Source organism: Notechis scutatus, chromosome 1 (assembly GCF_049901735.1).
Source record: "Notechis scutatus isolate UNSWTSFEM ecotype Mainland chromosome 1, rNotScu1.2, whole genome shotgun sequence".
Lineage (NCBI taxonomy): Eukaryota > Metazoa > Chordata > Lepidosauria > Squamata > Elapidae > Notechis > Notechis scutatus.
In genome coordinates this window covers 255216928-255238983 of record NC_142009.1, presented here as the reverse complement: position 1 = coordinate 255238983, position 22056 = coordinate 255216928, and the positions used below count along the sequence as shown (strand labels likewise).

The window sequence follows — 22056 nt, the reverse complement described above, 5'->3', positions numbered from 1 at the left end:
TTGAGTCAAATGGCCTAAACAGAGTTAATACATGACTCGAGATTTTATAGCAAAATCTGCTCCCAAAATGATTCCATTACTTGAAATAATTTTCCTTAGTGGAATCATATATCAGATACAGTTAGTTTTCCAGTAATTCCAGTTAAATGTAACCTAATCAATGCTGTGTTGCTTGTGTGTGTGCCCTTCCCCATGACTGTTTTGTGATATTGCCAAGAATTGTCTAAGGCTGTTTGTTTGGGTTTTTTCCCTACATGCAATTATGTCTGGACTCAAAGCTGGAAGGTTTTGCAGACATCATTTGTACTTCCCAAGACTTGGCTTAAATACAATCTTAAATTTAATAACCAGCTCCAGAACAGAAGCAGATACTCCATAAATCATTTTAATGGAGAAACAGAACATTATAACCTGTTTATTTTTAGCTAACTTTCTCACAGATGAGAAAATTTTGAATGTGCATATTATTGTTACATCTCTATGTGAACATATGTACCTTGTCACAAATAAATTCGTTTAATCTTGGTGCCCCACATAAATATGCATATTTTTTCTATTTCTAGAAACATTCCTAAGTATGTTCATTTGTGTCCATGGGGGATTAAGATGGAGCAACTCCTGAAATCTACATCACACTATCATGATGCAAAGCTTTCTTATTTGCATAATAATGTCATACAAATGTTCATCATGGTTTAACCTTGCACTGTCACAATGCATGTGTAGTCATTTTGACAAACTCTTGGATAGATTGCTTATTCTCTATATATTTTAAATCTCCAGCCATGCACAAGTAGTTGTTCTGTGATTTATAGGATTGATCTGATTTGGGATTTTTGAAGATTTAATTTGTTTTTGTATAGAAGATTAGGCATATTGGTTTGGTTCATGTTATACTTAGCATGCATGTCGAATATTAACAAACCTAAGTAATAACAGAAGAGTGTACAACCTGAGCCAGTGGATGTTATGTTGCTGCTTAAATCTTTTCAGTGGGATCTTAACATTCCAGTAGAATCTAAAAACAAGTATGATTTTAAAAATTATGGCATGTCAGTCATGATATAATTTCCAAAGGACATAAATCATATCAGTGATTTGATGTCATGATACATGTATCTTAATTGTTCTCATTGTTTCTCTGCAGACATTCATACCCGAGTTTCTCCAAAGTTTGCCATTTTTCATGTGACAGAAGTTGAAAACTGTGGAGAATAATGAATTTACTTTCATTATTACATTAAATTTATTCCAGTCATCTCCACCTTCTTCTCTTGATCATGCATAATTTTGTGACCAATGGCTGAGGCATACTTCTCAAAGTCCAAGTATACCTCACTGTGAAAATATAGTTGAACATGAAAAGTGTGCATAGAATTATATGGGTTATGGGAAATTTTTGAGAATAAAGAATCTTAGATGTAAAGAATAACAAATTAATTATGTTATAATAATAGCCAGTCACTTAATTTGCCAGTGAATGTTAGCTTAAAAGAAAGAGCTGTGTTACAGGTTCTGTATTACAGTTTTAATTGATATAATCCTGAAAGAAAGTAAGAGGATAGGGGGCACGCACTCTGCAAGATTGTTGTGGTATTGAGGTAAACCAGATAGAAGACCAAAATCCAAACATGGTACAAGAGGCCTGTGAAGAACAATTAAGATTTGCTTCATCAAAGATATTTGTACCACATGGCAAAGTAGTTTTCTTCACTGAAAAAAGTAAAATGCACAGATAAAGCACTTAATATTGACCCAAAACTTCCTGAGTACTGCTTCCAAAGCCAGGAGAAGATTCTGCACATAAACTACTTGGTTAGAAGCCTTCTCAGGTTTTCTGAAGAACACGCTGGACAAAGTATAGTAATGTATCCTTCACGATGGCTCACCAAAGCTTGAGCAAGATGTTTTGGAAGAGGAGAGTGCTGTATTCACTGAAGCACATGTCAAAAGTTTATTTGTCAGAGTGTAGCTAATCAAAATGACATGGCCATTTTGCTTTCAAGGAAAGGGAGGTGACTTAATTGCTTCAAGAAAGAGCTTCAATGAAGTGATTTGTTTGAATACTCAAAGAATCTCTTTGAAAATATGCATTGTTCTATGATTCAACATTTATTGTTACAGGGGAAACAAGCATGTACAGAGAGAGAGGGGGGGAGAGGGAGGAGGAAGAATATAAAGCACACATTCATGCATGACTGACACTTATCAATCATTGTATTGCCTGCATCTCCTATTTGGTGGGTTGCAAAAAAACATTTAAGTAGCCTTTACATTATAATCAAATGATGCAAAACATCATTCTTTGCACATATCAGTAGTTTTCAGTATGGACTATATGCCCCCCCCCCAGCCTGTTATATTTTTAGAAGTTACAGAAGTAAATGAGGCTTAGAAGGTGACTATGAGGGAAAAATGGTTTAGAACCTCGGATATAGTTGACCCAAAGTGTGGGTGAGGCTGGGCAGAGAAGATGAGTTGATGTATAAATTATGCCATGGTTGCAAAAAGAGTGATCTCTTTTGGGTTGTTTATTTTTTTATTTTTTTTTATTTTCACATTTGGAAAAATATTCTGCTAATATTGACTGCAAGGCTGAGAAAATGTTATGTTTTGTCTTCACTGGTGGCTTGGATTGTTGGCCTAGTCTATTAAAAATGTTTATCTTTCCTCACAACATTCTGAGATCGTTTCTGGTTTACATTCCCTTGTTAACTTTTTCATTTTATAGCCAGGTCTTCTATGACAAGATTATTCCATGTCTGTGCTGGTCGTCTGATATCTAATTGCTTACCTTTGTTTTGTACAAGTCAGATGTCTACAAAGTTAATTGTTTATAAGTTTCTAGAGACCTAGTATTTGTCTTGCTGGGTATTAATGTGCCCGATTGTTACTATTTCCATACCTCCACCCTGATCTTGTCTTCTATTCGATTTAAAATTTTGCCTTCTTTGCATACTTTCAGCCTTCCCCCAGCCTTATTCTATATTGCTTCAAACTATTTCAGTCTTTTTATAGAGTTGTAAAATATCATTAGGCTATCAAGTTCAAGTCTTGGATCATTTCATGGTCTAAACTAGCCCTCCACAGGTTGTGCCTTTGTATGAGTCGTCATTGTATGCAAAGATGGGCCACCATTCACAACCACCTTTCTCTTTGTGTTACAGAAAATGCCAGTGAGGAAAATCCACTGCAAAGCCAATGCTCCATCTGGATCTTTTTTTGCACGGGACAATACAGCAAATTTCCTATCTTGGTGCAGAGATGTGGGAGTGGATGATACTTGTCTCTTTGAATCTGAAGGGTTGGGTATGTATCAGCCAGTAACATGAGGCACTTTTTAGTATATTGCACTATACACCACATATGTTTTTAATGATTTTCATGGGATATAATCATGAGATCACGTTCTGTTTCAAAATGTAATTTTATCAATGATGTCATTATTTCTCCTCCATATTGTTTGCAGAACTCAAGACTTTATAGTTTCTTTACTTTTGGAATAATGTGCATTATTTTAAGGGTATAATAATAATTCAGAGTTTCGAAGAAAATAAAAAGATTTCAATAAATAGGTTAAAAAGACTTGATTCAGCTCTGATGTGTTTTAGATTGTAATCAATATAAATCTTCCCCATAATTTTGATGCCCATAGCTTCACAGTGGATATTTTAAATTTCTTGACAAGTACACTTGCTCAATAGACTAGTACTCTCTGCAACTGGCTATTTGGAGATTACAGAAATGCTGCTATAATCTCTGTCATTGTTCTCCAGATATTCCAGAGGATGGGAATGAGGGGCAAGGCATGGTGGTATCTTGATTTTAGGAAAGATGGAGCAGCTCTGAGGAGCTAAATGGATCAAGGCAGAAGTTCTTTCTCTTGGAAAATTTCACCTTGTAATTCCAAAGGAAACATTGTTTTCTCTGGAACAGCATATAATCAACTATGAATCAGAATTCAGAATTCAACTCTCCCACTTTGCTAAGACTTCTAAAACCCTTGGCATTGTGAGGACTTGAAGTGCATCTCTGATTTCAAGTTGGTGTAGCTATTGAATGGAGAAGGATCTTTACATAGAGGCTAATTTGATACTCATTCATTTGGGAGGTTAATACATTGATTACCTTGATTACATTGTGTGATTGCTATGCATGCCAGAAAAACTGAATGATGTAGTTGTTGTATCACTTCAAAACAAAAGAAATAATTGCATTACTGAATTTTTCTAAATTATTTTGAAGAAAGGGCAGTTTTCTCTTTATTTACCTGTTGTCTGCATGTAGTAGGTTTAAAAAAAATCTGGGGAAGCATTTAGATAAGCAACCACTTAAAATATATTTAATAGTAGTAGTATTCTGGAGATCTTTATCATATTTCCCGCCTAAATGTTTTAGCCCTAGATCATTTCTCAGTGAAAATTATTCAAGAAAGTGAGTAAAAATTCAGACTATACAACTCATTATACTCAGGATTTTTCTATTATGTGCTATTATTTCTCTAATCACAATTAGCATTCTTTATCTTACTGATCTATGTAGTTTACCCGGTAGTTTCAAAAATTATTGAGTTTTAAATGTTATTCATTTAGCTCTTAATAACTAAAGCAGACCCACAGTTCAACTGTATGCTTATAACTTTGTAGTATGTGCATATCCTTATTCTATGATTAGACTTATTCTGCTTCTTCCAGCTTTTTTTCTGATTATTTGGCTTACTGGACAAAATTGTTCTGCAAATTCTCAATAACATTTGTAAAAAATGGCAAATCAGAAAAAGATCTTAAGCATAATAACTGATAATCACTTGCTTTCTCAGATGATCCTTTTTTAAAAGTATGCCCTGAATAAATAAAGGAACAAAGGACTCATATATAATTATTTAATTTTGGTATCTTAATAATAATAAAATCAAATATATACAATACCAAATTTAATATCAAGATCTTTCAGTTAGTAATTTCTTCTGCCAACTATATATGTTATGATTTTCATGTTTAGATCATGAATGATCAAACATTAAGGACAAAGATGAAATTAGCACCATTGGATAATACTTGCTATGAGATTATATGGGAACATACTAAATTGCTTTGTGAACATACTAAACTGTTTTAAAGAACTGCAGATAATTGCTAATATCATGATTCCAGATACGTTGAAGTTCCTTTTTGCCTTCCAATGGGAAATAACATATACCTCATCCCTGTAACTTAATTCTTGAATCACCTTAAGAAATCCACAATTTTCATAGTTAATAGCTACCTGAAATATACTTTATGAAAAATTGATCCATACTGTATTGATTATTTTTTCAAATACAGTCTAGGTATATTTGATTATTGAGGAGGGGTGCAAATCAGACCTAATATGCCAATACTATGTTGCTCTGCTTTTCAAATCAAATTACTATTAATCTACAATAAGACAAAGTTGGATAATTTTTAAAAGTTAAGCAATGTTGGACCTGGGTAGATCTGGATAGCAGATAACAAGGATATTCCAGGACTTTGTGTTAGTCTGGGAAAGTTTTTTTTTAATAAAAACATTCTGGAAGAAAATAATAAATCACCCCTGGTGTAGAGGTTTGGTTCATTGGTTAAAAAAATAGAAATCCAATTAGAAATCCACTAGAAATCCAATTATTTTACATCTCCAGGAGATAGAAATGGATGTTGCTTGTGTCCTTGAATTCATATCTAGAATTCAACTGAATGTGTGATTTTAAAAATGGCATAGAACCATTTTAAAAATAACAGGATGGAAAGACTCTTGCCTTACATTGATTTACTGCTAGCTACTTCATTCAGAGAAAAAGAGGAATCAAATGACAATATCTTGTACCTTGCATCAGATTTGTACCACAAAGGCACTGGTTCAGGTAAAATCCTCATCTTTGTAGTGTTTTGTACTCCTTTTCATTCTTACAACAGATCTCTTTTGATACAAAATTTGGGACAACTTTTTTGTCTCAGGATTGTATTTCAGCAGAAGATGAAAAGAACCAGTTGTTTATTTGGAAATGAAATTCAGCTATTGTGATGGAAGATGAGCCTAGTGAATCAACTGAGACTTCTGTTTTCCACCACTCAAAAGGTTTTTGAATATGTGTAACTCATATCTGAGTTGCAAATGATCTGTTTGTCTTCTGTATTGAACTTCCTTATCTTACATTTTTGTATGTGAGAATAATGTGTTCACATTGTGTTCTTCGCTACCATCGTTACTCATGTTGATTACATAATATATATCTATTGATAGCTGTAGTTCTGTTAAATTGTGTTTAAACACACTGATATGCTAATAAAATTGCAAATTTTGCCCTATTGCTCCATAAGAAAAAACCCTGTAAACTCATAGAACAATAATTTAGGTTTGTAAAAGAATACGCCTTCCTTCAAAACAATTTTCTTGGGTAATTTAGAACGTTGGAAAATCATGTTAAATTCTTATAAGGAATTGAGTCTGAAGTCAGAAATAATAAAATCATCAATCTTTAGAATGAACCAAAGTATTACAAAGCCAGATACATTTTTGAGGTTCCCAGAAATCTTCATTAGCAAAATGAAGAACTCAATAGAGTTATTTTCACTTTCATTTGAAGCTTCAAATATATTTTCAGACAATTGTTCATTTAGTTTTGATTGTATCCACTTAATTTTAATTTTAAAAAGACTGTAACAACAACCTGGATCACAAGAAAAAACTTATCCTGTCTTGTTTCCCATAATAGCCAATTAATTGCTTCTTCTGACCATTTAGTAGTTTTGATTGTAAATAATTGCCATGACTAGTAGCTATATAACTATGATCAGATATTCCACTATTTAAAATATTCAGAAGATTAATAGACATGTTTTTTGAAGTGTTTGTCCCCCTCCTGTTATTGAAGATACTTTCTTAAAGGTGGTCTTAATTTCACTTCTGCTAATGACTGGTTTTCAACTTTACTGCAACTATCTAGAAGTGTTAGAGCTATTAATAATTACACAAAGAAATAAATATCTATGGAGATTCTCAGTCATCCAGATCATGGTTGTCCCAAACGTGCTTTTTCAAGAAGCAACTGGACTTTCTGGTTTTTCTTTGAAGATGTTTCACTTCTCATCCAAGAAGCTTCTTCAGCTTCTGAGGAGCTGCAGAAGCTTCTTGGATGAGAAGCAAAATACCTTCAAAGAAAAAACCAGAAAGTCCAGTTGCCTCTTTAAAAAGCACCTTTGGGAAAATAAATAAATACATTTACCAGATCATGATAATGTTGTATAAACATTTTAATGACTTTACAGAATCCCCTTCCTCTCATCCTTCATTTTAGCATACCATCTTCTAATATGACTTTAGAGAAGTATCCACAGGCTATGAATTATGACAGTCCAAAGTAATTTATTTTATTGCTTGCTTTCCATCAGTTTCTGAGATCATAGTACAAGCAAAACTAAGCCTACAGATTACTCAGTGACTAGGGCTGGCATGCAAATCCCTTAGAAGATAGATACAAGAATTGGCCACTGATAGTATACCCAGACAACTATAGTAAAACTTTTTAAAACAGCAACCCTTATTGTAGAACCATTCCAGGAGAACCATTTCTCCTGATTGTTTGGAGAAAAGAAGCTGTTTTGGAGTGAACATCTGTTCTTTCAGTTATATATCAGCTCAGTCATCTCTGCAGGAAGGATAATATTTAATTCCTTAGATATTTTCTAAGAAGACTCTTACAAAAAGTAACATAAAATAACCAATAGTGTTCAGAATGTACTGTCAAAATGGAATTAAGTATATACAGTATCTATTTCATTTCCATGGGGATTTGGGAGAGATTGGACAAAGAAAACTATAAAACTGTTATTGAAACTAGTGGTGGCTGAAACTAAGTACTTTTTTGCATACTAAATCAATACCTGAACACTTCTTTTGTGTACTAAAAATACAAAGTCAAAAAGCTCCTAGTTCAAAAGTTAGAGATCTTAATGGCTGCTCTTCAGGCAGTTGCTAAGAGGTAACGTTGGCTGTGGGGCTTAAAAAAATCTTACATAAGTTCTTTTCAAGCAATCAGTTTTTAAATCAAGCATATACATGGGTGAAAAATGGAGATGTAAGTATATTTCTGCCCTTTATTCTTCCTGAATTCCATACCTTCAGCTGGGTTTCTGAAAGTGGAAATGAGCTCACATCGCTTTGAGTGTGAGTACCTCTTTCCAAAGAGTTCAGCTCCGTAATAAAACACAGGGTACCACATTATCAGGAGACTGTATGCATATTCAAGCAAATAAGAATTACTATTTCTTTTTTGAATGCCAGCTAAATCTGTAGAAGTCAGGATAGAAAAGATGGGGCCAATCTGCACATCCCATTCAGTAGCCAAATTGAAGTCCTACACATGCTCACCTGAACAAGCTAACTAGCTTCCGAGAGTTCCTAAGATAGAACATCAGCTGGATCTGCAGAAGAAAATATTGTCTTGCCTTTTTTATAATTTATTAGTAAAATGCAGGATGATGTCATCATAACTATTATGATAATCCCATTTAAGACAACAGCTGAGTTCTACCTCTGTCTTATCCCAAGTCACTTATTTCCTGCATGTGATGAATACTGTAACAGCATTCACAGTTGCTACAAGCATGCTTCTTATGATACAGTGCTAGGACTTGTGGACTTTAAAAAAAAATCTTCTGTCATTTGGATCCCTTTGAAATATTTCCTTTTGTAGATCTGAAGCCATCTTTGTAAAAGAACCACCCCCCCTAGGTAATTAATTTGGATTTTCTTTCCTCACCTTTTCAGAAAAAGAAAGGCACTTTGAAGGATTTTCCTGTTTGTTGTTTACGGTCTCTCCAGTAAAGTGAATTTGGTAGCTCCCAGACAAAGTGCCTTCTCTTGAACTGCCCTGTCACACCTGCTTGTTGATGTCTGTCTGTCTTCTCTTTCAGCATCAATCACCTTTTTAAAAAAGCTTCTGATCTTTTTTAATCAGATTACACTTTCCTGGATTATGCTGTGTTTGTCTTTTAATATACTATACTTATATATTTTTGCATGCATATTTGGCTTTTCTCACATAAGCTACTAAGAAATTATGATTGAGGGATGGATATAAAAAAACAAAATCAGCTGGGTTTCAATCAGCTATTTCATTACATGACGGTTTTTTCCCTCATTTTTTCAATACCCTTTCAGCAGAGGACTAAATAAATCAATGGCAACTTGATATCCTTTGACAGATTAAATTCTCCATCTGGAAATTATGTAACAGAAAGTCCCAGTTGTTTGGGGTTTTTGTATAGCAATCCATCTTCAATTTATAATAGTAGAATGAAACTTAAAGTGAATATTCCATAGCTGAGTTAGTTCTTTCAAAGAGCAAAACTAAAAAGGAAAAGATTTCAGTGTTTTGTTTTACAAAATGATTTACTTGGCTATCATCTGAGTGATGGAAACCTGACTAAAATCATTTCCTCAAATGTATTTAATTATTTGGCAACTGAACAATTTACTAAGATATTTCCTTCTGTTTTACCTTACTCCATGCTAAACATATATTAAAGGGATGACTTGATCACCTTTGGATGCTTATTTAAATGAATGACTTAGTAGATATATTTCCTATCTACAGTACAAATACAAGCTGGAGGAAAATTAAGAAAAAAAATATGCTAGACAGTGTTTGGTGATGCTGTGAAATATGTTCTGGTGTGACGTTATTGAAAACATGTTGATTGCAATGATTTATGAAAAACTTCATGACTTTATAGCTCTAGCACTCTGGCAGTTGCCAAGGCAACTTAGCCTTTTCATGAAGATGTATGAAAAAAGTGTGTAGATGGATAATGGGCATACTGTAGAAGATTCTTGTTTTAATTCCTCTTTTACTTCCTGTCTTATTTTCTGTGCTCATTTCCCACATTGTCTTGATTAATCTAATTCCTTTCAACAGCCTTGTCCCGCAGTAACTAATGGAGAAAAGAAAGGGAGGGCTTAAGTGATAAATCTCTGAATAATTTTTCAGTAGATTTGTAAGAGGCTCTTCCAATAATTAATCCTTGGCATTAGGGCTGCCATTATGTTGATCATTTATCTCATTGTGTCATTGTTCTCCACTTGCAAGATATGGGTATTAATGGATTCAATGACTACATATTTATGCAGGGAATTTGAATGGTTGAGCCTGGAATCTCTACCATAGATGCAGGTTTATGCTAGATCTGTAAACAAAACATCCCAGGATGTCATATACAGGTGAAACTCGAAAAATTAGAATATCGTGCAAAAGTTCATTTATTTCAGTCATGCAACTTAAAAGGTGAAACTAATATATGAGATAGACTCATTACATGCAAAGCAAGATAGTTCAAGCTGTGATTTATCATAATTGTGATGATGATTATGGCTTACAGCTCATGAAAACCCCAAATCCACAATCTCAGAAAATTAGAATATTACATGCAATCAATAAAACAAGGATTGTACATAGAACAATATCGGACCTCTGAAAAATATAAGCATGCATATGTACTCAGTACTTGGTTTGGGCCCCTTTTGCAGCAGTTACTGCCTCAATGCGGCGTGGCATGGAAGCTATCAGCCTGTGGCACTGCTGAGGTATTATGGAAGACCAGGATGCTTCAATAGCGGCCTTCAGCTCTTCTGCATTGTTCGGTCTCATATCTCTCATCTTTCTCTTGGCAATGCCCCATAGATTCTCTATGGGGTTCAGGTCAGGCGAGTTTGCTGACCAATCAAGCACAGTAATCCCACGGTCATTGAACCAGGTTTTGGTGCTTTTGGCAGTGTGAGCAGGTGCCAAGTCCTGCTGGAAAATGAAGTCAGCATCTCCATAAAGCTCGTCTGTGGAAGGAAGCATGAAGTGCTCCAAAATCTCCTGGTAGACAGCTGCATTGAACCTGGACTTAATGAAGCACAGTGGACCAACACCAGCAGATGACATGGCTCCCCAAATCAACACAGACTGTGGAAACTTCACACTGGACTTCAAGCATCTTGCAGTGTGTGCCTCTCAATTCTTCCTCCAGACTCTGGTTCCTTGGTTTCCAAATGAGATGCAAAAGTTGCTCTCATCAGAAAAGAGGACTTTGGACCACTGAGCAACAGACCAGTTCTGTTTTTCTTTAGCCCAGGTAAGACGCTTCTGACATAGTTTGTTGTTCAGGAGCGGCTTGACAAGAGGAATACGACATTTAAAGCCCATGTCCAGGATCTGTCTGTGTGTGGTGGCTCTTGATGCACTGACTCAGTCCACTCCTTGTGAAAGTCCCCAACACTTTTGAATGGCCTTTTCCTGACAATCCTCTCCGGGCTGCGGTCACCCCTGCTGCTTGTGCACCTTTTTCTTCCACTCTTTTCCCTTCCACATAACTTTCTATTAATGTGCTTTGATACAGCACTTTGGGAACATCCAACTTTGTTTGCAATTACCTTTTGAGGCTTTCCCTCCTTATGGAGGGTGTCAATGATGGTTTTCTGCACAATTGTCTGGTCAGCAATCTTTCCCATGATTATGATTCCTACTGAACCAGACTGAGAGACCATTTAAAGGCTCAGGAACCCTTTGCAGGTGTTATGGCTTAATTAGCTGATTAGAATGGGATACTTTGAACCTAGAATATTGAACCTTTTCACAATATTCTAATTTTCTGAGATTGTGGATTTGGGGTTTTCATGAGCTGTAATCCATAATCATCTCAATTATGACACATCACGGCTTGAACTATCTTGCTTTGCATGTAATGAGTCTATCTCATATATTAGGTTCACCTTTTAAGTTGCATTACTGAAATAAATGAACTTTTGCACAATATTCTAATTTTTCGAATTTCACCTGTAATATAATAAAATACAGTTTGTCCACTCAAAAGTATGCACTGCACAGGAAAGTAAAAAAGACACAAAAATTGAACTTTACTTCATTTTAAATAGGGCTTGCCTTCTATACTTGGCAGTTTTCAGGTTCTAGAATCCTTGCCAGCATGGCTTTTACTCTAGAATAGGCAAGGAAAACTTTGACACTATCCATACAGTATACAGTTAATCCTCAACTTAAATCTGTTTGCCTAGTGACTGTTTATAGTTACAACTAAACAGCACTGGAAAAAAGTGACTTATAACTGGTTTTTGCACCAAAAACTGTTGTAGCAGTCTTCATGGTCACATGATCAAAATATGGGTGCTTAGTAGCCAGCATGCATTTACAATACCGGTAGTTACAGCATCCTGTTGTCACGTGATCATCATTTACAACTTTTACAGCCATTTTCCAGCAAACAAGGTTAATGGAAGGGGGCCAGAGTTGTGTCACAGCCACATGATTTACTTCACAATTGCAGTGATTTGCTTAACCATGACAATAAAAGTTGTAGAATTGGGTAAATCTTCTTTAACAACCACCTTGATGAACAATGGAAATACTGGTCTAAATTGTAGTTGTAAATCAAGGACTACCTGTAGAGTTCTTGGGGTGGACAAGTGATTCCAATCCCGGCCACTAATTGCATCTGGATCTACATAATGAATCTCAGGGTTATAGATGTCTCAAGTCAGTAATAAGTGCCAATTATATTGTAATATTTGTTGTTGCCTTTTGTTTTCTTTCTGAGAGTGATATCCAGTGCATGCCTCAATTATTAATGGGGCAGATTCACACATTCCATCAATTAGATACTTGTGAAGCTGAAGTTCATGCAACAAATATGGCTATAATGGTCATGTCCAAATTTAATAAAAAGGGCATTGGCCTTTTTTATGTTACTATCTCAATGTTGCTCATCTTGGCCTCTTAATTCCATTCTTGGAATAAATAATAGATTCTGAATATGGGCTTCTTGCTTGTTTTATTGTAATTATGGATAATTCTGCTTATTTCAGGGAGAGAAAGAAAGGGCTGAGATCATTTAACATGCATTGATGCAACATTTGAGGTGAAGCCTGAACAGAGAGGTATAAAAGGCCCTTTTATCATATAATTGACATCTTTGTGCCTTTATATTAGCCATACCCAATTTAGAAAGTATGTTGTGCTTTTCCTGTCATAACACATGCTACAACACACATAGTTCTACTCAAATGAAGTGAATGTAACTCATGAAGGGGTAGGAAATTATGACAGGTTCTAAAGTATGTGCCATATGCATAGAAATTAAAAGCAGTTGTTGTAATTGCTTAAGTCAGCATGGCTGGTTCAGATCATAGCCTTCCTTTTATGGAATGTGATCTGTTTGGCCACATATCCTTTCAATTAGACAAATTACTTTCTTTAAAAGATCTTTTGTGACCATAGATGCAACTAAAAATAATCTCTTTGCGGATTATAGAATTGTTTGAATAATCAGGGCCCTGAATTTCTTTTCCAAATTGTTTCTTTGCAAATTGTTTGCATTAAAAGTTTGTTTTTTTCTGGTCAACTTGTTCTTCAAGGCATTCTTGGATTTGTAAATGAGATTACTATCGGGTCACATAAGAAAGTTTGTCTTTAGGTGGGAATCAGAGAGGAACTAGGAGCATTCCTTCTCCTTCTCTCTTTCTAGAATGGTGCAAATATAGGGTTTGGTTTGATTTTATTTTAACTTGAATTGGACCTTGAGGCAAGGTTGAAGTGAGTTCCAGAGATATCTTGGGAAGAATGAACATATGAACAGATTCAGAAAAATAGGTCTAAATCTTCCTGGAAGTAAGGAACTAATTACAAATGTAACCTCCAACCTCATGTGCATACACTCATGCACATACACACAAATGGTGGGTTTCAACCAGTGTAACAACTGGTTCAGTGAGCACATGCTTCATGTGTGGGTGCAGTATTTGAAAATTGCCCATTTTCAGCTCTAAAACATACTTCTATTGCAGCCCCAGTGAGTAAAACAGTTGAGGCGTGGCAATCCGCTGTGCCATGCAAATCAGCTGGGCTGAGAAACACGAAAATATGGGACAGACTAGGAAAGGGACGAGTGGGCGGGGTCAACTAATTGCCAGAACTGAGGGTTTGCCCAAAGTGGTCCGATCCAGTAGCAGCCCACTCCTGCACACAAATCACACACGCCACCATATGTGTGTGTCTTTCTCTGTGTGTAATGCTTTGTTAAAACATGCCATTGAGCTTTCACTATGACAGACTTGAGAAAGATTGTAGGTTTATTTCACACATAAGTTGCAGCTTTCTTTAGAAAATCAAATGGATAGGGAGCAATTGCCTGAATTATTTTTTCTATTTCATAGACTAGCTCCAGGGAGACACCTATCTTTTTCTCTGGCAGCGTTACATTGCCCAGTAGAATATATTCCATGTGTTCCTATTCAAAATAATCTGAAGACTGTATCAATGTAACTGTAGCTGTCTACTGTATAAGCTGTGCAGTAAATGCAGTGAAATAAATGAAAATCAAAATGCATCCACTAAACATATATAATTTTCAAACCACTGATGTCAGGTATATTTTGGATGTTGTACAGGTTGAGATTTACTCTAGCATTTGTTCTTACAACAGATACCTCTGCTGCTTATGTATTCTTCAGAAGCTTATGATCTGATTGATCTGATTGAAATGCCTTGATAGATGAAATGTACACACTAAAAATGATTATTCAGTCTGTTTAGATATGTAGATATGTCCCATTAGGTCCAGCTCTCATAATTGATGACAAATTTTGAGAATTCTTGTATGAATATCTGAAGAGCATGACAAAGAACCAAGTCGCTGGCATTTTCTTAAAGGCAAAAGGATGATGCATTAGACAAGAAATGTGCTGTAGTCAATGTAAAAGAAAAGTGTTGTAATCAATGGGATTAAGAGGGAGTTAAGATGAGAAGGAAACCAAAGAGGAAGTTTGCAAAACACCATTAACTTTTTTCAATTGCCAGTGGCACTTGTTACACAACAGAACTGAATGTATTTTATTGCAGATCTAAAATGAAGATCAGCCTATAGAAGTCCCACTTGTAATATTGCAAAACTTGGTTATGGTTGTGTAAGAAAACAAAGCAAAAGCAAAGCAAAAGCAAAGAAAAAGAGCTTGTTTTCTTATACATCGCTTATTCTCTATTGTTCAAACTTTTTTCTTTTCTTTTTGCAAACTACGAGGAATTTGAGTATTGTGTGGGTGGTTGCTATCTAGTGCCAAAAACTGTTTTAAAGTACGACAGTATTTTTTAACTGACAATCAATGGTTCTGTGTGCACTTGTTTTGTAAACATGCAATGCTCTATTTTCAAATAAGTGTGACTGTCCTGTGTTGTTTAATGGTTATAGGATATGGAGGCAATGAACCTTCATCTTTTTCTTCAAGAAATCTGCTGAGCAAGAAAAGGGTTTGCTTTTTAGCTATGCTAAGCATGCTAATATATGTGATTTATTTTTGGAGTGCTTCACTGTATTTTTTTTCCTTCATCACTAGTTCTTGTGATACTTATGCATACCTATGGCATACCTACATGTGATTGATTCTGACTCATTTTGATGCAACACACAGCAGGATTTTTACCACATAAGTGGACCTGGTCCTCATTTACAGTCTGTTTTAAATAAAAAGCCACCCAGTAAGCTACCCCTTATGATGTATCATTTTCAGCCTTACAACATTGAAATAAAATCTACATCATAAGTTATCCGTTTTCTGCAATCATGACTTCTCTGCAACCCCTTATGGCTTCCAATCATATGTGATGGTCCACTGATACAGCAATTATCCTGTGGGAGTGACACTGAATCTAATGGGCCTACATTTACTTACTTTGTTATTCCACCTTGCATGGCACCTAATCCTAGACTTATGGTTAAAATGCACTGTACAATAAAAATAAGAGTAACAAATAGTAAAGCCATGCTTGCCAACAGTTCATGCACCTCTCATTTGGTGCCTTATAAATTTGTAAGAGTGTAGTGTGTATTTATCATTAGCATGCAATGACATTTTCTCGATTGTCAGTTGTTTCTGTCATAGTGTCGCTGTCTAAAAGTTCAAATTATATCATTTGGAAGTTCTGCCCATGGTGAAACTCACTTATGAGTAGAAGTGTATTCCATTTCTTACTGTAGTGATCAAATTGATTGATTAATCCAGGATCTTTGCTATGGAATTACATTTTGAATGTAATTTTTTTCAAAGTACAATTTCGGAGTCTCATTTTTGGTATGTGGCAAAGACAGTCTGAGGTGATTTCAGTGAGGGGCTTTCCAAAGCAGCAAATGAATTAACTAATTCTCCTCCCTCTCAGTTGCATCAGAATAAGTCTTTTTTTAATTCTGTTGGTGTCTTTCACAAAGTTTGCTTGAACTATTCACAGTTTTGTGTTTCTTCCTGTGATTTATTTACTGTACATTTTTATTTGTGTTATTGCATAAACAATGAAACTTTAAAAGTTATTTAAAGTCAGTCACCCTCAACTGATACAGATTGTTTGCAATGTGGGTTTTTCCCCCCAGCATAATGTCAGTAGAACATATTGATAAAGATAATTTTAATCAGCGTTGAAGACTAGATACAAGAAAGGATTCAACAAAGGATTCAAACTAAGTGAACAATATTTAGAAAAGCTAATAACATTTCTTTTGTATATGAGATAAATGAAGGAGTCATAGGAAATAATCCTTAAGAATTGAAAGATACCCAGTTCTGCATACTAGGTTTTGGGCAAAAAATGAGTTATCTCCTTCAACCTGAAGGCAAGCTCCTCCTTGCTGGTTGTATGATTTAAATGATGTTTCTAAGTAATAAACAATCTTCTGTCTCCTAATTTAACAATTACTTTGTTTTAACTTCACTAATTGACATTCTGCATAATGTATAAACACTATATTTTTATAGGACATCCTTAATTTTTCTATATACCAAACTAAAATCCTTTTGGAAATTAAACTGTAAACTCTACAGACATTTTTTTTCAATATATATTTGAGTGTGTAACAAGAGCAAGTACATCTGAAAGTAATTATTTCCATGAATACGGCTATATAACTTGCATATGTACCACATTTTTATTTGTTTGTAACTACAATTGTCCCTGAAGTTTTGTCAAAGTCATAAGAAGGTACTTTTCAATTTAATATGCCTCATGATAAGGAAGATAAGAATAATGTAATTTAGCTTTTAAAGATTATGGCATTTCATAGATAGAAACAGTAATTCTAGTTCCACAAAATGCAAAACATTAAGTATACACTTCTATAATAATAATATTTTTCACCACTTGTTTTGTTCAAGAGCTTCTCTAGATAATCAGGAATGATAGTCTTGCTTTCATATACAATATGGCATCACACTCTTAACATAGCATGCATTTTTAATGGTTGAATGTTGTCTACATTGAACACTTTTGTAGGATCCAACTTTCACTTCTTCATGTTGTCCAATTATCACCTCTGTCATTTCTTGAAATGTTATATTGCTTTAAAAATTTGAACAGTTTTTTTTTAAAAAAATATCCCATGGGATATTTCAGTATCAATTTATGTTAAGAGTATTTTAATACATACATTAATGTATGTGCCCCGTGTGAGTCAGTTTCCAAGGACTTCCCATTTTGACCTTAGTGTGATTGGTGCCAGCACATCAAATCATATAGAGTTCAAAGCTATGGCATGGAATATCTGTGAGAAGCAAATTGAATTTTTTTTTCACATGCTATTTCATAAAACTTGTTTTTTTGCCTGAACAAAACTTTTAAGTTTGAAAAACCAATTATCTTTATAGTTTGGGAACCCAAAAATATAACTTTAAAATGATCCTGTACCAGACTAAATTATTTCAAACACACTTTATCCTCCAAATCCCCTCCTTCATTTATGTAAAGATCTTATTAGTTGTAATCTGTTTAATGTACAGTATGTTTCAAAGAGTGACTAGTTATATGTTTGTGATGTATAACTTTTTTTAAAACAAAAACTGCATACGTATAATTTGTTGATCCCATTGTAGAAATCACTAAATTCATTAGCACCTTTAAATTTTATTCTACAATCCTTTGTTTATTTGAAATATCTAAGAATCTTACTTTAGGGCTGCCACGCCAGAAGGAAAAAAATGACTCACTCATAAGTGATTAAATTAATGAGTTAATCATTTACATCAATTTACTGAGGAATAGAAAGGTTTTTTTTTAAAAAAAAACCACTATTAATTTATCATCTTTAGTTTCACATCATTGACATAATCTGGCAAAAGTTGTCTTCTAAGACAGCACATACCATCTTAATTTTTCAATAAACTGTTGTAGCCTTACTGTCATTTATCTATGTCAGCCATTCAATCCTGTAGTTTAGGATTCAACGTATTACAAGCATGTATTATTAAGTGCTTCAAATGCCTTCCCCATAAATACTTTTTGTCTCCAATTTGCTTTTACAGTCCTCCACAAGCAGCCCAGAGAAGTGTGCCTTTGTTTGCTTGAGCTTGGAAGGATTGCAGCCAGGTAGGCAACTTACTTAAAGAATGAACAAGAATGTCACCCTTGGCAGCAAGAGAGATGGAGAGAATGAGTGGTTCAGTGCACTGTCAAACTAACATTTATACTAGTCTGGGTCAAGGCAAAGGTCCAACTATTAGTACATGCAGAGCATATTGGGGGCAGTTGTTCAAACAAAACAGTCAAGGGTTTATTTAAAAAAAATGATAGAGCTAGTATGTCATTTCAAAAAGCTCAGAAAAAAAATTATCCTGAAAACAAAACTGTAATAGAGAACTGATTCCTCCATAGAGTATTTGACATGTTCAAGTAAGATGCTTCAATAACTGGGATCTTTTTGCTTTGGGTCCTTATTATAAACAGTATCATCATCCTCTTCCTCATATAAACTGTGTTTTTTTTTTTTTTTCAATTTACACCAGCACAAGTAAGTAAGTTGAGTCAACTTTGATTTCTTTTGTGTCAAGGTAGTTAACCCATTAAGATGGGAGATGAAAAAGAAATTTTGTTACAGTTCTAACAGAAAAAAGCTAGGAAATAGGAGCGGATATGATGGAGATGCAAAATAACTTGTAAATAAACCCAAGTTGATTTTTTTAATGTTTCGAAAGTTTGAAAGAACGCATAGTAAATTTTCAAATGTTGGGTCGTGGATGATAGTGCTGTTTCAGACTGGATAGGGAAATAATAAGAGTTCACACCATTATCTCAACAAATGCCCAACCTTTGATGTAAGAGATTTGCAGGCATGCCAGTTCCCATTGTGGGCAGAAGTAGTGCCATATATATATATATATATGCTGAGGGGGAAATGAGGGCACCTCCATTGCCTTTAGAACTTCAAATAAAAATATGTGACAGAAACAACACCAGATAATATTAACCAATAATAGAAATACAAACAGATCAAAAGATAATGCTGTGAGGAAGGCAAAACTTATGCCTGCCAAGATAAATCATGAATGACGGTCTACCCACCCAGGACTAATCTCAGTCTAAATGTATAAGGTTCAGTAAAATGGTAAGATGGCTACATAAACCCATTGCATTAACATAATCTATTTTTACATTTAAAAACAGCTGTATTCCTGACTGAGAAAATCAGGTGTGGGAAAAAATTGTGTTTCTGTTTGTGACCATTGTCTCCATGAGGAAATAAATTTGTGTACCCTACCCTTTTCACTGAAGGTATTTTATGCAGTTAAGGCTTTTCATATAGAGACCATGGAATTTCAAACAGAATGGAGGCATCTTATGGGATGGGATACTTCCATTATTTTGCACTTATAGGGAGGAAAAAGAATTCAGAGATGTCTCTTAAATCCCCAGAGTGTCATACAAAAAAGAATATTAGTTCCCAGAAGAAGGATATGAAGTGAGAAATTCCTTCCTGCTACATATTTTCCTTCCAGGTCCATTAGGCTTGCAAAATACAGAATTTATAGTTAATTGTTACTGAATTGGACCTGATTCCTGGTGATGTATGGACACATTGTGTCTTGACAATCTAGAGCTCTTCCAGAGAAATATCCCTCATCCTACCTATCAATTTTATTCTATATTCTTCCATCTTGGCAAACACAATAATTGTTTGTAATCCATCATCCATTTGCATTATGTGATCAAAATATGTGAGCTCCTACTTGCTTCAATCAGGCAGTAAGTCTTAATTTCTTTTAAGACTGATTGTTGGGTTCTTAAGAATCCATAATATTGTCTCCAAATCTTTAATTTGAAGGAGTTTGTCCACATTCTCCCATTGTGAATACTTCCCCCCGAGCCTTATATTACCATTGAGAACTTTATATCTTTAATTATTCTGATTTTTGTTATCACTGAAAATTAAATTGTGTCCTCCCATAAGCTCACTCTTCTCCATTTGACCTTTCCACTTAAAAGTATAGGAGTTTATACTTCACTGGCATTACTTTCAAGTAAATGCAGTTTCTAATCCCACCATATTAAAAAAAGTAATAAATTACAAGAAAAAAAATTGATTAAGCAGAGTTGAATAAATCAAATTTTCATAATCAATTGAATCTTCATTTAGTGTGTATCAAGATATAACCTTATGCAGATGTAGTACCCTTTAATATAAAGGACTGAAACAAAATAAGGGAAACAGCTAGGCTGGGGGAAAGCACTCTTAAGCCATGAAACAGGATACATTGTATTATAAGATGTTGAAGTGGAAGAAAAAATGGATTTGTATTCAATTGAAGAGCACAGGAGCTATATCCGATGAGTAAGTATATAGTCAGGGTCCAATGGGAACAGAATAATTTATGGCCTCTCAGCATCTGCGTCTCCGCACTAGATGCATTATTAAAAATCTGAGGTCTGGAATTAGATAAAGAAAAGCCAATGAGGTAAATTTGATTTGAATCTGCACAGCATAATAAAGAACACTGAAATTTTTGTATTAAATATATCTCTACAATTCTCTACAAATTAGAAAAAAAATATTTCCACTGTCTAATAATGTAGCCTTTTCTTTTCTTTTCTTTTTTTAAATAAAGTTTTATTGAGTTTTAACAAAACAAATAAAACATCTTATTTGAGTACAGCATTGTTCCGGGTTATCACATTTCCATACAGATACAATTTCATTTGCATATTCATCTTATGTATTCAACTTCATATCTTATTACTCTTTTTCCAATTTCTCACTATTTCTCCCTTTACTCCTCTTAAGTTTCTTTTATGGTTATCTCATTTTCTTCTTATTCAATTGTATTTCTTTTACCTAAATTTCTATATATTTTTATTCATTGTACTTATACTTTCAATGGTCTTGTTTACAATTTCATATGTTCTCTTCCAACATTCTTAAGAAGCAAAATTCCCCCTATGATTGCCAATCAAAGTGTAACACCTTTAAATCTTATTGTTATTATCATATGAAATCTCATTAAACGTTGAATTTGTGCATTCTAAAATTATAACATTCAAATTTCTAATATCTATTTTATATCATGTAGATCTCATCATTCAGACTCTGCTTGGTACTTCCCCTTGAAAATGTAAAAAGAAAAATTCTAAAAACATAGCAAAAACAATATATGTATATGTATATGTATATGTATATGTATATATATGTATGTTTTCTTAAGTTTTCGCGGGTACTTACATGTATGTTATTCAGCTTTGTTCGGGTATTTTCCCACGTCATTATAGTTGTGCTTTTAAAGTTGTAGCAACGTTTTGGCAGAATCTCATCTGCCATCATCAGGCTTCGGTATTGTGTGCGTCTGTGAGTCAGACTTTTACAGTTGTTTCAGTTTTAAATGCCCCAAACTATATGGCCTCCCAAAAATACACAAAGAAGGCATACCTCTCAGACCCATAGTCACCTCCAGAGGAGCACCACTATAAAACCTAGCTAAACACTTAGCAAAACAGCTACAGCCCCATGCTGAAACAGCAGCTTCACATACCACTTCTTGGAAATGATCAAAGATCTACATGTGGAGCAAGAAGATCTGCTTGTAAGTTTCGACGTGGTTTCACTATTCACTCAAGTCCCGATAAAAGAAACTCTTGAAATCATCAAAAATAAATACCAACCAGCTAAACACCTCATAGAACTAACAGAACACTGCTTAACCAACACATATTTCATATACAAAGGACAAAGATACAAG

The 22056-nt window shown here is 34.5% G+C and overlaps 1 protein-coding gene across 2 annotated transcripts in view; it reads left to right on the top strand.

Moving 5' to 3' along the window:
• The window catches only part of GAS2 (growth arrest specific 2), a 159423-nt gene that overhangs the window by 74275 nt on the left and 63092 nt on the right, over positions 1-22056 (top strand). For both annotated transcript variants that reach the window (XM_026664756.2, XM_087951103.1), the window contains exons 4-5: positions 3168-3309; positions 18355-18418. In XM_026664756.2, coding sequence (XP_026520541.1) covers positions 3168-3309; positions 18355-18418 — 206 coding nt within the window. The remainder of the gene's footprint in view (positions 1-3167; positions 3310-18354; positions 18419-22056) is intronic.